Consider the following 15,700-nt stretch of genomic DNA (forward strand, 5'->3'; position numbering starts at 1 on the left):
TGGGTGGAAAATGAAGTTTTAGAACTTGAAGCCTATTTCCCCACTGATTTCCATTACTGAATGAGGAGCTATGTGCCCGTGGAAAAGATCCTCCAAAGACTGAGTTGATAACTTCTGGAGAGGAAGAGGTCAATAGTGAAGTCCAAAGTCCAAGTGAATAGAACTTTCTCTCAATAACATCACCTCAAAACATACTGAATCTCTTTCCCCTTTCTTATCTCCTCATACCCCCACGCTCCTTTTCCACTGCCCCTGCTGTTCCCACCCGTATAAGCCACGACACACCATAATAACCAGTTTATGTTTTCATGAATGAAATCTTCTGTTTTCCGTCCTTAATTTATAAACTAAGTTGGTTCTTTTTATATTTCCCTCACAAAAAAGCTTCACTTAATTGAATCGATCTTTTCCATAGGTCAGAGGCTCTTGACTGAATAAAGGTTCCTCACCTTTGTTTTAAAACATTTCCTAATTTAAATAGCTTGGTGGCCTTTCAGCAGATCTAATCCCCTGAAGCCCCAAAGCAAAGCCCAAGGGAATTCCTCCTGGTTTATCCAGGCAGAGGGCATCACCTGTCCCCCAGAGAGGCTGTGTCGATCTTGAGGAAGCCAGCACAATTCATGAAGACTTTGGGACCCATGTGGCACATGGTGACCAGCTGGGTCCGGCTCTCGAGCCTGGTGTTGTTCTGCTTCAGGATCTAGGGGAGAGACTGGAGTGAGCCAGAGCAGCAGGCAGCCCCACATCCTAGCCTGCTTTTAGGTTTCTGGGAAACCCTCCACAATGGGAGCTATCTCTACACCCCACTCTGAGTACTATACCATACTGTTACTAAAAATCATTTTATTTTTACTTTGAGAGTACATTTATTAAAGCTGTACAATGAAATAAAAATAAAAGGGGACAACTGAAATAAGGAAGAGTGTAGAATAGAAGAAGCAACAGGAGAGAATCAAGGTGGGGCTGCTCTGGCTTTCTGGAGAGACAGAGAAAAAGGGCCTTGGAGACAGGTTAACAGGGTCAGCCCAGGACAAGCTGCTACAGTCCACTGCTCCCCTTGCTGCAAGTCTTGTGCGGACCCTTAGAGTTTAGGAGATGCACGCCTGAGAGGGAAGGAAGATGTGGGCGTGCTCCTGGGAGGGAGAGCATGTTAAATATTTACTTTAATGAACTGTTATACCTACTAAAGATAATATATAATAAATGTCTGGCTTAAAAGATAATGATAGCCTAACCAGGTGTTGACACAGTGGATAGTGTTGGCCTGGGACGCTGAGGACCCAGGTTCAAAACCCTGAGGTCTCTGGCTTGAGCGTGGGCTCACCAGCTTGAGCGCAAGGTCACTGACTTGAGTGTGGGATCATAGACATGACCCCAGAGTTGCTAGCTTAAGCCCAAAGGTTGCTGACTTGAGCAAGGAGTCACTGACTCAGCTGGAGCCCCCTGGTCAAGACACATATGAGAAAGCAATCAATGAACAACTAAAGTGTCACAACTATGAGTTGATGTTTCTCATCTCTCTCCCTTCCTGTCTGTCCTTCTGTCTCTCTTTCTCACTAAAGGTAAAACAAAAAGATAGTGATAAAACATATACTCAAGTATCATCACTCAGCTTTAAAAAAATTATTACTAAGGCCCTGGCTGGTTGGCTCAGCAGTAGAGTGTTGGCCCGGTGTGTGGAAGTCCTAGGTTTGATTCCCAGCCAGGGCATATCGGAGAAGCGACCATCTGCTTCTCCACCTTTCCCCCTCTCCTTTCTCTCTTCTCTCTCTTCCCTTCCCACAGCCAAGGCTCCATGGGAGTAAAGTTGGCCCAGGCGCTGAGGATGGCTCCATGACCTCCACCTCAGGCGCTAGAATGGCTCTGGCAGCAACGCCCCAGAGGGGCCGAGCATTGCCCCTGGTGGGCATGCTGGGTGGATTCCGGTGGGTCGCATGGAGGAGTCTGTCTGTCTCCTCCCCTGCACCCTACAACCCCCCCACACCCTTCTTCTCACTTCAGGAAAAAAAAAATGATTACTAATACTTTTTTTTTTTTCTTTCATTTTTCTGAAGCTGGAAACAGGGAGAGACAGTCAGACTGACTCCCGCATGCGCCCGACCGGGATCCACCCGGCACGCCCACCATGGGGCGACACTCTGCCCACCAGGGGGCGATGCTCTGACCATCCTGGGCGTCGCCATGTTGCGACCAGAGCCACTCTAGCGCCTGAGGCAGAGGCCACAGAGCCATCCCCAGCGCCCGGGCCATCTTTGCTCCAATGGAGCCTTGGCTGCGGGAGGGGAAGAGAGAGACAGAGAGGAAAGCACGGCAGAGGGGTGGAGAAGCAAATGGGCGCTTCTCCTGTGTGCCCTGGCCAGGAATCGAACCCGGGTCCTCCGCACTCTACCGCTGAGCCAACCGGCCAGGGCCTTTACTAATACTTTTGATCTTCCTGTATGCCCCCCTCCTTGAAATCCTTTTTCTTCTCATTGGGAAAAACTCCACTATCCTGAGGAACTTCTCACCTTCTTTCATCTATTTTTTTTTTATATTTTATTGATTTTACAGTGAGAGGAAAGAGAAGGATAGGGAATGAGAAATATCAACTCTTAGTTGCTTCACTGTGGTTGTTCATTGATCGATTGCTTCTCATATGTGCCTTGACTGGGCATGCCAAGGGTTTTGAACTGGCGACCTAGGCATTCCAGGTGGCTGCTCTATCCACAGCATCACCATAGGCCAGGCTTCCTCCATCTGTTTTCAATCATGGCTTAGGGCAATCTTTACCATGAGCCATTAAAGTAAAGTAGTCAAGAGCATAGCTGTGGCCACCTGGTCTGAAGTCTGACTCACTTGTGAATGACTCTGGATAAGTCCCTTTATCCCTCTGAATTTGGTCTTTCTGTCAAATCATACTGGCATAGTGTAACAGTAAAATGGGAACTTTTCTTATTTTCTGATTCAACCCATTCCTACCTTCAGAAGATGGGTCCCTTTCCGAGGTCCTAGGCCACACACATACTGGATTAAGGCCTGGCTGTATGGGTGGGCAATGGCACGGTTAACATCGACCCCAACCTCATTGACTCGGTTGATAAATTCACAGTACAAGGCGTTGAGCAGCTCCTCTTTCACCACATGCTCCTGTTAACATACAGCAGGTAGAAGTAAGGTCACTGTGCAATTCTGCCCGCCTAGGCCTGCCTGTTGAGTCTTACACACCTGTAAAGGGTGAAACTTGAGACACAGGATGTCTTCATCAGAGCTGCACACCTGGGCAAATTCAATCAGAGGGTCTTGGATGCGCCGGGCCAAGGAGATGGCTTGTCTCAGCACTGGAGGGTAATCCCGGAACTCTGCCTACAGTCAGACAAGGGTCGACAGGGCCTTAAAGTCCCTTCAACTCCAACAGCAAGAGAAAATCCAAACCAACTGGCTTTAAGTCACTTTATTAATGCCCTTTCCTCTGGGACTGTTTTTCCTGGGACCAATTTAATCTCTGGGGTTCCTAGTTGGAGAACAGACTGACAAAGTGGAAAGTCTCTCCCTGGGTTAGTAACAGGTGTAGTCTTGTGCCCTGATCATCTTTAATGTTTCCCTATTAAATCTCCCTGGGATTGATAGCTCTTGGCTGTGCAGGCCTAAGGGTAGGTCTCCAGCATTACCTCTGATTTCTTGCTGTTCATATAGAGAATGGCCAACTCATTGTCAACCAGTTCCACCCCAATCGAGGAAAGCTGTTGGCCCTGGTCCAGCTCATGCACAATGCGCTTCACATCCTCAATCAACATCTGGGCGTCCCTGGGGAGAAGAGGGATGTTGGTCAGGTTATTTCTGCAGTTTCTCATAGACGGACAGTCTCATGGCTGGAATTAGGATTGGGGGTGTCAGCAAAGAGAGAGCTTTGAGGACAAATATTCCTAGGGATATGACTTGGAGACGGGAATATTATCAAGGATCGACACAGGCGCATGCCAGAGGCAACAATAAAAGAGCAGTGATTTAAACCAGACTTGGTCCAATATCCTGGTGTCCTCCTACCTGTTCTCTCCTGCAACTGTCACCACATGAGGCTTTTTGTTCAGAAGAAATTTCTTCAGGGTTTCAATGTCTTGAGCCTGGATTGAAAGAAAACTGGAGTTGAATGACTCTAAAGATAGGGAGATTTCAAAAAGTTCTTTCACCTTAAGTAGCTCAAGGCCTTACAAGACCAGAGAATGATGATATATTTCACATCTAATTGGAACACAAAACAAGGGGACTAAGATCTCTGGTTGGAATATTATACACCTTTTAATATTTTCTAAGGTAGTTATACTCTGGCTTATACTTGAGATGTAGTTAACTAAAAATACTTGGCCTTTTTTTTTTTTTTTTTTTTTAAGTGAGAGGAGGGGAGATAGAGAGACAAGACTCCCACATGTGCCCTGACTGGGATCCACCCAGCAACCCTGTTTGGGGCTGATGCTTGAATCAACCAACCTATTTTTCTTTTAGATTTTTACTCACTCATTTTAGAGATCCCCTCTCTAAAAAGAGAAAGAGAGAGAGAGAAAGGAGGGGGAAGGAACAGGAAGCATCAACTCCCACATGTGCCTTGACCAGGCAAGCCCAGGGTTTTGAACAGGTGACCTCGGCATTCCAGGTTGATGCTTTATCCACTGTGCCACCACAGGTCAGGCTCAACCGAGCTATTTTTAATGCCAAAGGCCAACACTTGTACTAACCAAGCTATCCTCAGTGCCCTGGCCTGAGGCTTGAACCAATCGAGCCACTGGCTGCACAGGGGAAGAGGGAGAGAAGGGGAAGAGGGAGAGAAGGAGGAAAGGAAAAGAAAGGGGGAGAAAGAGAAGGGGGGAAGGAGAGAAGGGGAGAGGCAGAGGAGGAGGGAGGGAGAGAAGCAGATGGTGGCTTCTCTTGTGTATCCTGACTGGAATTGATTTTGGGACATCCATATACCAGGCTGACACTCTATCCACCGAGCCAAATGGCCAGCGATTGGCTCTGTCTTAATATAAATCACTGCCTGATAGGACTATTCTGATCTCCACTTCAAGAATTTTCTTTCATTTTTTTAGTTGTTTGTTAAAAATTAGTTTTAGCCTGACCAAGCGGTGGTGCAGTGGATAGAGCATCGGACTGGGATGCAGAGGACCCAGGTTCGAGACCCTGAGGTCGCCAGCAAAAGCTCACCAGCTTGGACCCAAGGTTGCTGGCTCGAGCAAGGGGTTACTCGGTCTGCTGAAGGCTCACGGTCAAGGCACATATGAGAAAGCAATCAATTAACGACTAAGGTATCGCAACGAAAAACTAATGATTGATGCATCTCATCTCTCTCCGTTCCTATCTGTTCCTATCTATCCCTCTCTCTGACTTTCTCTCTGTCTCTGTAAAAATAAATAAGTAAATAAAACCTTTAAAAAAATTACTTTTAGAATGTGCATCTCAACAAAATTGAAAGATACCATAAGGGTAAGAAAAATCAGAAGAGGCCCTCGATGGGTAGCTTAGTTGATTAAAGCAGTGTTTTTCAACCAGTGGTCTATGGACCAGTCTGCCAGAAATTTCATGCAAGTCCACAAAAGAGTTAACCACCTTGATATTGTATAAAGATTATAGACTCAATGATCTTAGTCTAATTTGCTTATGCTTAGGGTGATTTCTGCCTTAGTGGTCCCCAAAATAATTCTCTTATTTTTACCTGTTCCTAAGTATAAAAAGGTTGAAAACCACTGGAGCATGGTCCTGATACAACAAAGTTGCAGGTTCGATTTCTGGTCAGGGCACATCCAAGAATTAACCAATGAATGCATAAAAAAGTGGAACAACAAACTGATGTTTCTCACTTCCTCTCTTAAAAAAGAAAAATTAGAAGCACACACATGAGATGAATTTAAATTCTTTTGCTTAGAAAAACAGACAGTGAAAGACGAAAGCAGGGAAAAGGTTGGCTTAGTGCCTCAGTGTCTTTCAGCTCCTGGAACAGGCTGACCCAGATGCTGTAAGAACAGAGGCAGTAAAGGCAGCTCCAAGCACACAGGCTTAGGAACTGGTCTTGAGCCAGAAGTAAATTCTGCACCAGAACTTGAGTGCCATCTACTGCCAGGACTTGAGGGGTAGCGACTAGGTCAGAGATAATCAGGGTCTTGCATGGGATGCGGCTTAGACCATACATACTTATCTTCCCTGAATTATAAAATGTGCTCAAGATGTAAACTTGGTAACTTGCCCCAGCCACTTGCCTTTCTCTCCCGTTCCTCCTCTCTCCATGCAGTTCGCCGTTTGGTAAAATGGGGCAGCCGGAGGAAGTCTGTCACTTCTCCTTCACCACTGACCAAGGCACAGAACACGGGGTGATCTCTGCCAGCCAGACAGGAAAATAACAGTGTGATAATCGGCAAAATGAAGATGTGAACAAGAGAGGAATAAGATTAGGAACACAGGTAAGGGTGATAGCAGGTGGCAGGAAGAGGCAGTACTGTACCTGGCAGAAGAGAAAGCAATGCCCAGGACTCGAACGCCCTTTCCTTGGTTCTCATCCATAAAGTCATCGTCTTCTTCTACCTGTTGGTCTGGCCGGTAGGGTGCCACCCTCAACCAGTTGTAGAGCTTTCGACTGCAAGCCTGGAGAGAAGACACATTAGACACTTAGCCATCAGCTCACCAAGTGTGATAAGGAAACAGATGCAGGCACACATGTGCAAAGGTTGTATTCATATGTGCACATCCCTAGCCCTTTGCTGGCTTACAACCGGAGGGCATACCTTGCTTTTGTAAATTAGAGAGTACAGAGAGGATAGCAATATAAAAAAAAGAATGTCTGGATTGGAGGTGGGGGTGTAGGGAAAGAGGCTCCTCCAGTGGGGAGGTCTTACCCTGACACAAAGCCTTGTTTTCACCGTTTCAGATCATACTCTGCCTCCCCCAGTATTTCTCCATTACTTACTAGTAAGGGGTTCCTTCACTCTCAGCTCTAGTTTGGGGGAATTACAGAACTATAGATCATGAGTTTCTGTTCTCACCTTTATGACATATTCTTTGGCTTCAACCAGCAGCTTGTTCTTAAGTTCCTTGGCCATCTGCACATAGAGGAACTGTTGCAGAGCTCGCTCAATGGCCATGGTGCGCTGCCGGTTCCACTCCTGCACCTGGTGGCTAAACTCATCTCGGTAGTAAAACTGTTTGATCTCTTCGAAATATGTCTGGTCATTGCCATAGCTAAGAAGAGACAACACTGTAGTGTTAGGGATGAATGTCCATAAACACTGTGAATAAGCCTGGGACAATGGCTTGCTCAATTCTGAAACTGTGGTTCACATTCCCAAGGGAACCTATTCCTCCAACAGACTCCTCAGCGAGCCGTCCCCACAAGAGCCCCCATCCCAGAGCTTTACTTACCCTTCCACCCCCTTCATATCTATGCTGATGTCAATGCTGAGCAGCCCTTCATCTTCAGCCAGACATATCTTGAGGAACTGGTCATCTCTCAGTTCTTTAACAGGCTTGTTCTTTAAGTACTTGAAGGAGTAAGCGTAGTGGGCCTCATCCACATCCTGTACACATCAAGAGGGAATCATCAGCCTACAATAGGCTGGCTTGACCCTGGCAGAAAAGACTGCCTCTTTTTTTTTTTTTTTTTTTTTTTTAAGATTTTATTTATTCATTATAGAGAGGGGAGAGAGAGAGAGAAGGGGGAGGAGCAGGAAGCATCAACTCCCATATGTGCCTTGACCAGGCAAGCCCAGGGTTTTGAACCGGCAACCTCAGCATTTCCAGGTTGACGCTTTATCCACTGCGCCACCACAGGTCAGGCAAGACTGCCTCTTTGATCTTAGGCAGACAGCAGTTACAAGAGAAGTCAGTTCAATCAGAGAGCTGGGCTGCATGCTAGAATAAAGCCCTTTACCCAGAGCTCACCTTTCTGCCTTTCTTGGTGGGGGTTATATTTAGCTTGGCTCTCTCCTGAAAAGTCTGCCTCAGCACCTGTCGAACAAGGGGCTCTCGGGCAATCTGCAGGGCTACCATGTAGCGGGCACCTTCCAGCACAGCTTCTGGTGTAGGGAACTGGCTGTGGGGAAATTGAAGGAGCTAAGGATGCAGGTGTCTTTGGCCTCAGGTCCCTCCTGCCAAGCCCCTGTTGCATGCCTACCTGCAAACATAATCCTTGGCCAGCTCCAAGGGCTCTGCAGGAAACTGTTCTGTTTCATGCCGCTGGTAGCTGTCTCGTAGGTTTTCCCCAAACTGCTCAGGAGTAAGCCCAAACTTTTTCGCCAAGCCATCTGGAGCAAACAGGAGAGTGAAAAGTAACGCAACAGCTGGGCTCTGAACAGAGCAGCAATTTTCAGTACTAGACTTTAAAGGGGTCATGAATGAGCAGGACCAGGATGCCTTACATAGAGCAATGAAAAAACTGACTTTAAACATCTGATGGGTTGTTATGAGGCAGAAGAAACAGAATCATTCTATTTGATTCCTGGACTCAGAACTAAAGTGGAACCTGCAGTTTAAGAAAAGAACTTCCCAGAGATAGGATGGACTTTTTCCCTCTGAGTTTCCCATTTTCTCAGGAATTTAGGGGGAGGCTGGACCATTACTATGGGGTGAGTGTGGGACATGAAAATGAGTCTTCAGAATTAGATTGCTGATTCAGATAGATGTCCCTTAAGTCCTCTTATCCACCAGTTACTATCAGGGAACTCCCCATGCTCAAGGTCATAATGGCTAGCTTTTACCTAGGCCAGCACTCTGGCAGATGGTATACATGTCTCGACGGGAAGCCTGCTTGAGCTCTGGGCCCCTCTGCTCCTCATCTTCTGCCTCTTCTCCATCTCCTGGAGAGAAAAAGGAGTTAAGTGTTCTCGTTACACTCCGAAGGATCTGATACATATAGAGAAGCGCCAAAGGGCACTCAGACAGGCCATCCTTGGAGACACCATGGCCATCAAGCCTCCTGTGTTTTCTTTTCCCTGCACTCACCTTCCTCATCTCCCTCTTCCCTTACACGCTTTAGCTTCTTGCGGTTGGCCTTGGCAGCATTCTGCATCTTGGGGATGTCACGACCATAATAAAGTAGGAAATGGCTATAGACATCTTTCAGCTCATCCATTGACTGTACATCCTTGAGCCTGGAAAAAAAGGACGTAAGATCTTAATTATACTCCAGTTCTGTTGTAAGAGGTCTAATTCCCATGAGCCATGATCCCCACTAAAATGGGTATTCTCTAATTATTATAGACACACAATGACCTCAGACCATGACTTAATTACAACCAACGTATCTTTTTTTTTTTTTTTTTACAGAGACAGAGAATCAGAGAGAGGGATAGATAGGGACAGACAGGCAGGAACAGAGAGATGAGAAGCATCAATTATTAGTTTTTTCGTTGCGACACCTTAGTTGTTCATTGATTGCTTTCTCATATGTGCCTTGACCGTGGGCCTTCAGCAGACTGAGCAACCCACTGCTCGAGCCAGCGACCTTGAGTCCAAGCTGGTGAGCTTTGCTCAAACCAGATGAGCCCGCGCTCAAGCTGGAGACCTCAGGGTCTCGAACCTGGGTCCTTCCACATCCCAGTCCGATGCTCTACCCATTGCGCCACCGCCTGGTCAGGCCAAAAAACGTATCTTAAAGGACAAATATGTCAAATACATGGTGGCTTGTGGTTATTAGAAGTGGAAAAAAAAAAGACATGGCAGCACGTCTCCAGCAAAGTCCAGAGTCCTTGAGACAGTCCTTGTTCCTCCTCCCTAGCTGCACAATACTGGCCACTACAATCATCTGCTCCCTTCTCACACCCCTTCTGATTCCACACTCACTGAGCTATTTTTTGGTTATAATTTGGTTTCTCATGTAACTTTATACATATGTGTTGAGAATTTTGCAAGGTTATACAGTACTCTACTGAAGTAGCCTTTGATCTGCGTGCTCCTTGTCATGCAATAAACCCTGCATGTCTACCTCTCCATGTCTGTGGTGTCCAGAGCTCGGATGCCATCAGCGAGAGGTTTGTCAGGATCAGCAGAGATTTGTTCATACTGATAAGCTTGCATCTTCTCAAACAGCCGCGTTAGGTTCTCTTTGCGGATCCTCAGCTGGGTCCACTAGGACAGGACAGGGCAGCAGTGAGGGCTGGTACTCAGCCTTGGAGTTTCAAGGCTGTTCTGTTCCTTACCAGGAGACCCCGGGGAAACTTGACAGGCCTGGCAGTGGGGGGTGGGGAGGAGGGTTGGGCTACTGAGAGAGCTTGGGCCCTGGCAGTAGTGGTGCCCAATCCAGCCCTCAATCCCTTAGGGGGCATGGATCCATCTTACCTTTTCATCCCACTGCCACACCCTCCACAGGTCATTGATGTGCAACTCAGGCTCCACATACTCCTTCCGGTAGAAGGCAATAAAAGGCACCTAGTGTGGCAAGAACATTAAGATCAACCAGAGGGGAAAGATCTGTATGGATTCCCTTTGTCAAAAGGATAAACAGCTCCAGGAAATTTATCAGTTTGGAAACTTGGTCTCCCTCACAGGCCCATCTAGGGTGGATGCTTTCCCTGCCACAAGGAAAGAAAATGCTACAGGCAGGATAGCATTGTTCTCTCCCTCTTTCACTTCTTAAAAATTTTCCATTGATTTGAGAGAAAGAGAAAGAGAGAAGCACCAACTTGTTATACTCCTTGGTTTTTCCATTTAGTTGTGCACTCATTGTTTCTTATATGTGCCCTAACTGGGAATCAAACTGTGACCTCAGTGCTTTGGGACACTATCTACCGAGAAACCCGACCAAGGCCTAGCATTGTTTTCTTGATCACTCGAGTCTCCTTTAGTCCTCACACTTCTTGAGTCTAGGAGTCCAGATACCACTGCTGAGGACAGGAAAAGGGCTGGTATTCAGCCTTGGAGTCTCAAAGCTGTTCTGTTCCTTACCAGGAGACCCTGGGGAAGCTTGACAGGCCGGGGAGAGGGGGTGTAGTGCACAGTTTGCGCGGCTGAGAGAGACTGGGCCCTTGTAGTAGGGGAGTAACTACCATCTGACCTTTCTCTCATCCCCTAACTGAATTTCTAACTACTAGAAATGGGTCACTAGAACTTGAGGTGCTACCTCAAAATGCTGGTTTCGCATGAAGCCCAGGGCCTCTTTAATCTTCTGAATTGTGCTGGGTCCTTTCCGACTAAAATTGCTGGCTGGCTGCCCTCTGTCCAGGTAATCACAGCTTTCCTACAGTCAAAAGAAAAAGAAACAGCAATAACATGGCTACTTGCTTTGTCTCACCGCATATGAAAATGCTTCATGTCACAGGATGACCCTGTCAGATGAAATCTAGAAAAATCTCTCATACTCCTGTGCACGCACATGCGCACACACAGTTCTGCACTAGGCACATGTTTGGGGCAGGGGAGAAGCAGCTCCTCAAGTTCTGGTTCATGTCAAACGTAAGGATCTTTTCTGGGAGTACCTGGAGAGAAATAGTTGGTGTGGCAAAAGCATTCCTGTAGATCCAGTCAGCTTCTTCTTCTAGTTCATCATCTTCAGCCCCTTTGACTGGGATAGAGCGGAGCTGCAAGGGATAAGACAACAGCATGAGCCTGACCAGGCGGTGGCGCAGTGGATAGAGTGTCAGATTGGGATGCGGAAGGACCCAGGTTCGGGACCCCAGGATAACCAGCTTGAGCATGGGCTCATCTGGCTTGAGCAAAAAAGCTCACCAGCTTGTACCCAAGGTCACGGGCTCAAGTGGGGGGCTACTCAGTCTGCTGAAGGCCCGCGGTCAAGGCACATATGAGAAAGCAATCAATGAACAACTATGGTTTTGCAACAAAAAACTGATGATTGATGCTTCTCATCTTTCTCCGTTCCTGTCTGTCTGTCCCTCTCTATCCCTCTATCTGACTCTCTCTCTGTCCCTCTAAAATAAATTAAAAAAAAAAAAAAAAAAAAAAAGACAACAGAATGAAACTGACTTTATCTTGTATCCCATATAAGAAAAACATACAACATTCAGGACAAAAATGGCTCCACAGGCACACATTTCCAACTCAGCAGAGTGTCATCCTGGCGTGAAGCAAGCACTTCATATTTTGTTAAAGAAACAGTGCCATTTCGCCCTGGCTGGTTGGCTCAGCTATTAGAGCGTAGGCCCAGCATGTGGAAGTCCCTGGTTTGATTCCCAGTCAGGGAACATAGGAGAAATGACCATCTGCTTCTCCACCCCTCCCTGCCCTTTCTCATATCCTCCCGCAGCCATGGCTCAAACGGCTTGAGCAAAGTTGGCTGCCAGCACCAAGGATGGCTCCATGGCCTCACCTCAGGTGCTAATAGCTCAGTTGCTGAGCAATGGAGCAATGGCCCAACCAGGCAGAGCATCGCCGGGTGGATCGTGGGTGGGGTGCATGTCTCTGCCTCTCCGCCTCTCACTTAAAAAAACAAACAACAAACAGCCTGACTAGGCGGTGGCGCAGGGCATAGAGCGTCAGACTGGGATGCAGAGGACCCAGGTTCGAGACCCTGAGGTCGCCTGCTTGAGTGTGGGCTAATCTGGTTTGAGCAAAAGCTCACCAGCTTGGACCCAAGGTTGCTGGCTCGAGCAAGGGGGTTATTTGGTCTGCTGTAGCTCCATGGTCAAGGCACATATGAGAAAGCAATCAATGAACTAAGGTGTCGCAATGAAAAACTGATGATTGATGCTTCTCATCTCTCTCCGTTCCTTTCTGTCTGTCCCTGTCTATCCCTCTCTGACTCTGTCTCTGTAAAAACAAACAAACAAACAAACAAACAAAAAACCCCTTTGACCAGGTAGTAGTACAGTGTATAGAGCAGGGATCGGGAACCTTTTTGGCTGAGAGAGCCATGAACGCCACATATTTTAAACTGTAATTCCGTGACAGCCATAAAATTTGGTGTCGTCCGGATGACAGCTGTGATTGGCTCCAGCCACCCGCAACCATGAACATGAGTGGTAGGAAATAAACAGACTGTAATACATGAGAATGTTTTATATTTTTAACGTTATTATTTTTTTATTAAAGATTTGTCTGTGAGCCAGATGCAGCCATCAAAAGAGCCACATCTGGCTTGTGAGACATAGGTTCCCGACCCTTGGTATAGAGCATTGGCCTGAGACACAGAGGACCCAGGTTCAAAACCCTGAGGTTGCTGGCTTGAGTGTGGGGTCACTGGCTTGAGCAACGGATCACTGGTTCTGCTGAAGCCCCCTAGTCAAGGCACATACGAAAAACCAATCAATGAACAACTAAGGTGCTGCAACAAAGAATTGATGCTTATCTCTCTCCCTTCCTGTCTAACCCTATCTGTTTGTCTCTCTGTCTCTCTCTCAAGTGCCATTTCAAGAACCACAAGCAGAACAAGAGTATCTTCTCTAAGAGCTGATCTTCCTGTACCTCCTAGTCAGATGGGGTTCAAAGCCAATGTTTTTTTTTCTGTTGTTATATATAATAACAGAATATATATATATATATATTTTTTTAAACAGGGACAAAGAGAGAGTCAGAGAGAGATAGACAGGGACAGACAGACAGGAACGGAAAGAGATGAGAAGCATCAATCATCATTAGTTTTTCATTGCAACACCTTAGTTGTTCATTGATTGCTTTCTCATGTGTGTCTTGACTGCGGGCCTTCAGCAGACCGAGTAACCCCTTGCTCAAGCCAGTGACCTTGGGTCCAAGCTGGTGAGCTTTTTGCTCAACCCAGATGAGCCCACGCTCAAGCTGGTGACCTCGGGGTCTCGAACCTCGTCCTCCACATCCCAATCCGATGCTCTATCCACTGCGCCACTGCCTGGTCAGGCTCTGTTGTTATATTTTTAAGTGAGAGAGGGGAGACAGACTCTTGCATATGCCCCAACCAGGATCCACCAGACAACCCCTAGGGCCGATGCTTGAATCAACAGAGCTATTTTTAGTGTCTGAGGTTGACACTCAGACCAATGAGCTATCCTTAGTGCCCAGGGCCAACGCTCAAACCAACTAAGCCACTGGCTGCAGGAAGGGAAGAGGAAGAGAAGGGGAAGGGGGGGAGAGCAGATGGTTACTTCTCTTGTGTGCCCTGACTAGGAATTGAACCCAGGAAGCCCATATGCCAGGCAGATACTGTGTCCACTGAGCAAACTAGCCAGGGCCAAGCCAACTTCTTAGATACCATTTTCTATCAGCCAGTTATTAGATTGTTTCTCTACTAAACTCTTTAAACAAAGAGGCTCAAGGAAGGTGATGACAGATCAGCAAGACAGAAGCTAGTGGTTTCTTACTTGGAACCTCTCAGGCAGGTCAGTGGCTCGAATTTCATTGTCCTGATCTGTGAGGTGACTATTTTCCAGCTCGCTGGGCTCATACATCTCAAAGATGCTCCTGCGGCTCACATGTTTCTTGGTGGTCTTCTTGGGCCGCACTCGGATCTCACCCTCAGCCTCATCATCCTCATACTCATACTCTTCTTCCAGTTCTTCATCATACTCATTGTATTTCTCAAATTCATCATAGTCAAAGTCCACACCAAAAATCTCCTGGGCTTCTTGCAGGGCCCTGTGGGTGAGACCAAGAGGCAGTTGGCCCAGATTCTGGTGAGAGGGGAGAAATGCAGCCCCTGCAGAGATCCTTTACTTGCCCTAAGGGAACTGAGAAGGTTAAGAGAAAGGGAAATAAAAAAGCATATTCGCTGTGGAATAAAGGTTTAGCTGGGGGATATTTCTAGGGACATTATTTATGGAGGATAAAAATCCCATCTTTGACTGATGCTAGTGATAAGGATCAAATAGCAACAGGGCAAATGATTTATATCCAGCTCAGTGGATCTGTCTTCTGCTAAGGGATTACAGTATTCCTTTAAAGCAGGGGAAGTCAACCTTTTTATACCTACCGCCCACTTTTGTATCTGTTAGTAGTAAAATTTTCTAATTGCCCACAGGTTCCACAGTAATGGTGATTTATAAAGTAGGGACGTAACTTTACTTTATAAAATTTATAAAGCAGAGTTACAAGTTAAAGCATATAATAATAATTACTTACCAAGTACTTTATGTCGAATTTTTGCTAAGTTTGGCAGAATAAATCTTTATAAAACAACTTACTATAGTTAAATCTATCTTTTTATTTATACTTTGGTTGCTCCACTACCGCCCACCATGAAAGCTGGAACGCCCACTAGTGGGCGGTAGGGACCCGGTTGACTACCACTGCTTTAAAGCAAAACCTTTCTTTCAACAAAATTATATTTACAAGACCAATATATAAATGAATAAACAAGGAGCTGCAGGTTGAAAAGGGAGACTGGAGCGTTGCCCACCCCGATTTCACAGTGGCCCTAGAATGCATAGAGAATTCTCAGGGCCTCCAGGAGCAGGCTGAAATCACTGCCTAGCAAAGGGTATTTGAGGCAGGGAAGCAAAACGGCTGAGAACTGTGAGTGTCCCGTTTTGGCAGGGGCCTCTGACCTCTTCCTTGACTGGGTTCACCCAATGCCATTATCACCACCTCGTACCAGACCCCACTCACGCATCTGTGTATCCTGGAAGCTTTTTCCGCCACTTAGGTTTTTTCAGAGGCTGTCCATCATCATCCACAATGAAGTCATCAATGTCTGGGTAGGGAAGCAAGGTGTTAGTGCTTAAGAGGCAGAAGATGAGCCAAGACCAGGTGGCTTTAGTTCCTACCACGTGGGTGGCCAGTGAGGAGAAGAGAAAGGAGGTTCCTAAAAAGGAACTTTTTAATC

At 46.6% G+C, this 15,700-nt stretch overlaps 1 protein-coding gene across 3 annotated transcripts in view; it reads right to left on the reverse strand.

The window, feature by feature from the left end:
* The window catches only part of SUPT6H (SPT6 homolog, histone chaperone and transcription elongation factor), a 40,348-nt gene that overhangs the window by 12,218 nt on the left and 12,430 nt on the right, over positions 1-15,700 (reverse strand). For all 3 annotated transcript variants that reach the window (XM_066263216.1, XM_066263215.1, XM_066263217.1), the window contains 19 exons: positions 15,484-15,568; positions 14,241-14,514; positions 11,430-11,531; positions 11,075-11,191; positions 10,294-10,383; positions 9,941-10,083; positions 8,959-9,107; positions 8,715-8,813; positions 8,132-8,261; positions 7,900-8,050; positions 7,381-7,535; positions 7,005-7,200; positions 6,467-6,606; positions 6,225-6,342; positions 4,024-4,100; positions 3,648-3,783; positions 3,205-3,342; positions 2,959-3,126; positions 573-700 (listed from right to left, as the gene is read on the reverse strand). In XM_066263216.1, the coding sequence (XP_066119313.1) occupies positions 573-700; positions 2,959-3,126; positions 3,205-3,342; positions 3,648-3,783; positions 4,024-4,100; positions 6,225-6,342; positions 6,467-6,606; positions 7,005-7,200; positions 7,381-7,535; positions 7,900-8,050; positions 8,132-8,261; positions 8,715-8,813; positions 8,959-9,107; positions 9,941-10,083; positions 10,294-10,383; positions 11,075-11,191; positions 11,430-11,531; positions 14,241-14,514; positions 15,484-15,568 (2,596 nt within the window). The remainder of the gene's footprint in view (positions 1-572; positions 701-2,958; positions 3,127-3,204; positions 3,343-3,647; positions 3,784-4,023; positions 4,101-6,224; positions 6,343-6,466; positions 6,607-7,004; positions 7,201-7,380; positions 7,536-7,899; positions 8,051-8,131; positions 8,262-8,714; positions 8,814-8,958; positions 9,108-9,940; positions 10,084-10,293; positions 10,384-11,074; positions 11,192-11,429; positions 11,532-14,240; positions 14,515-15,483; positions 15,569-15,700) is intronic.

The sequence above is a fragment of the Saccopteryx bilineata genome, chromosome 2 (genome assembly GCF_036850765.1).
Source record: "Saccopteryx bilineata isolate mSacBil1 chromosome 2, mSacBil1_pri_phased_curated, whole genome shotgun sequence".
Taxonomy (NCBI): Eukaryota; Metazoa; Chordata; class Mammalia; order Chiroptera; family Emballonuridae; genus Saccopteryx; species Saccopteryx bilineata.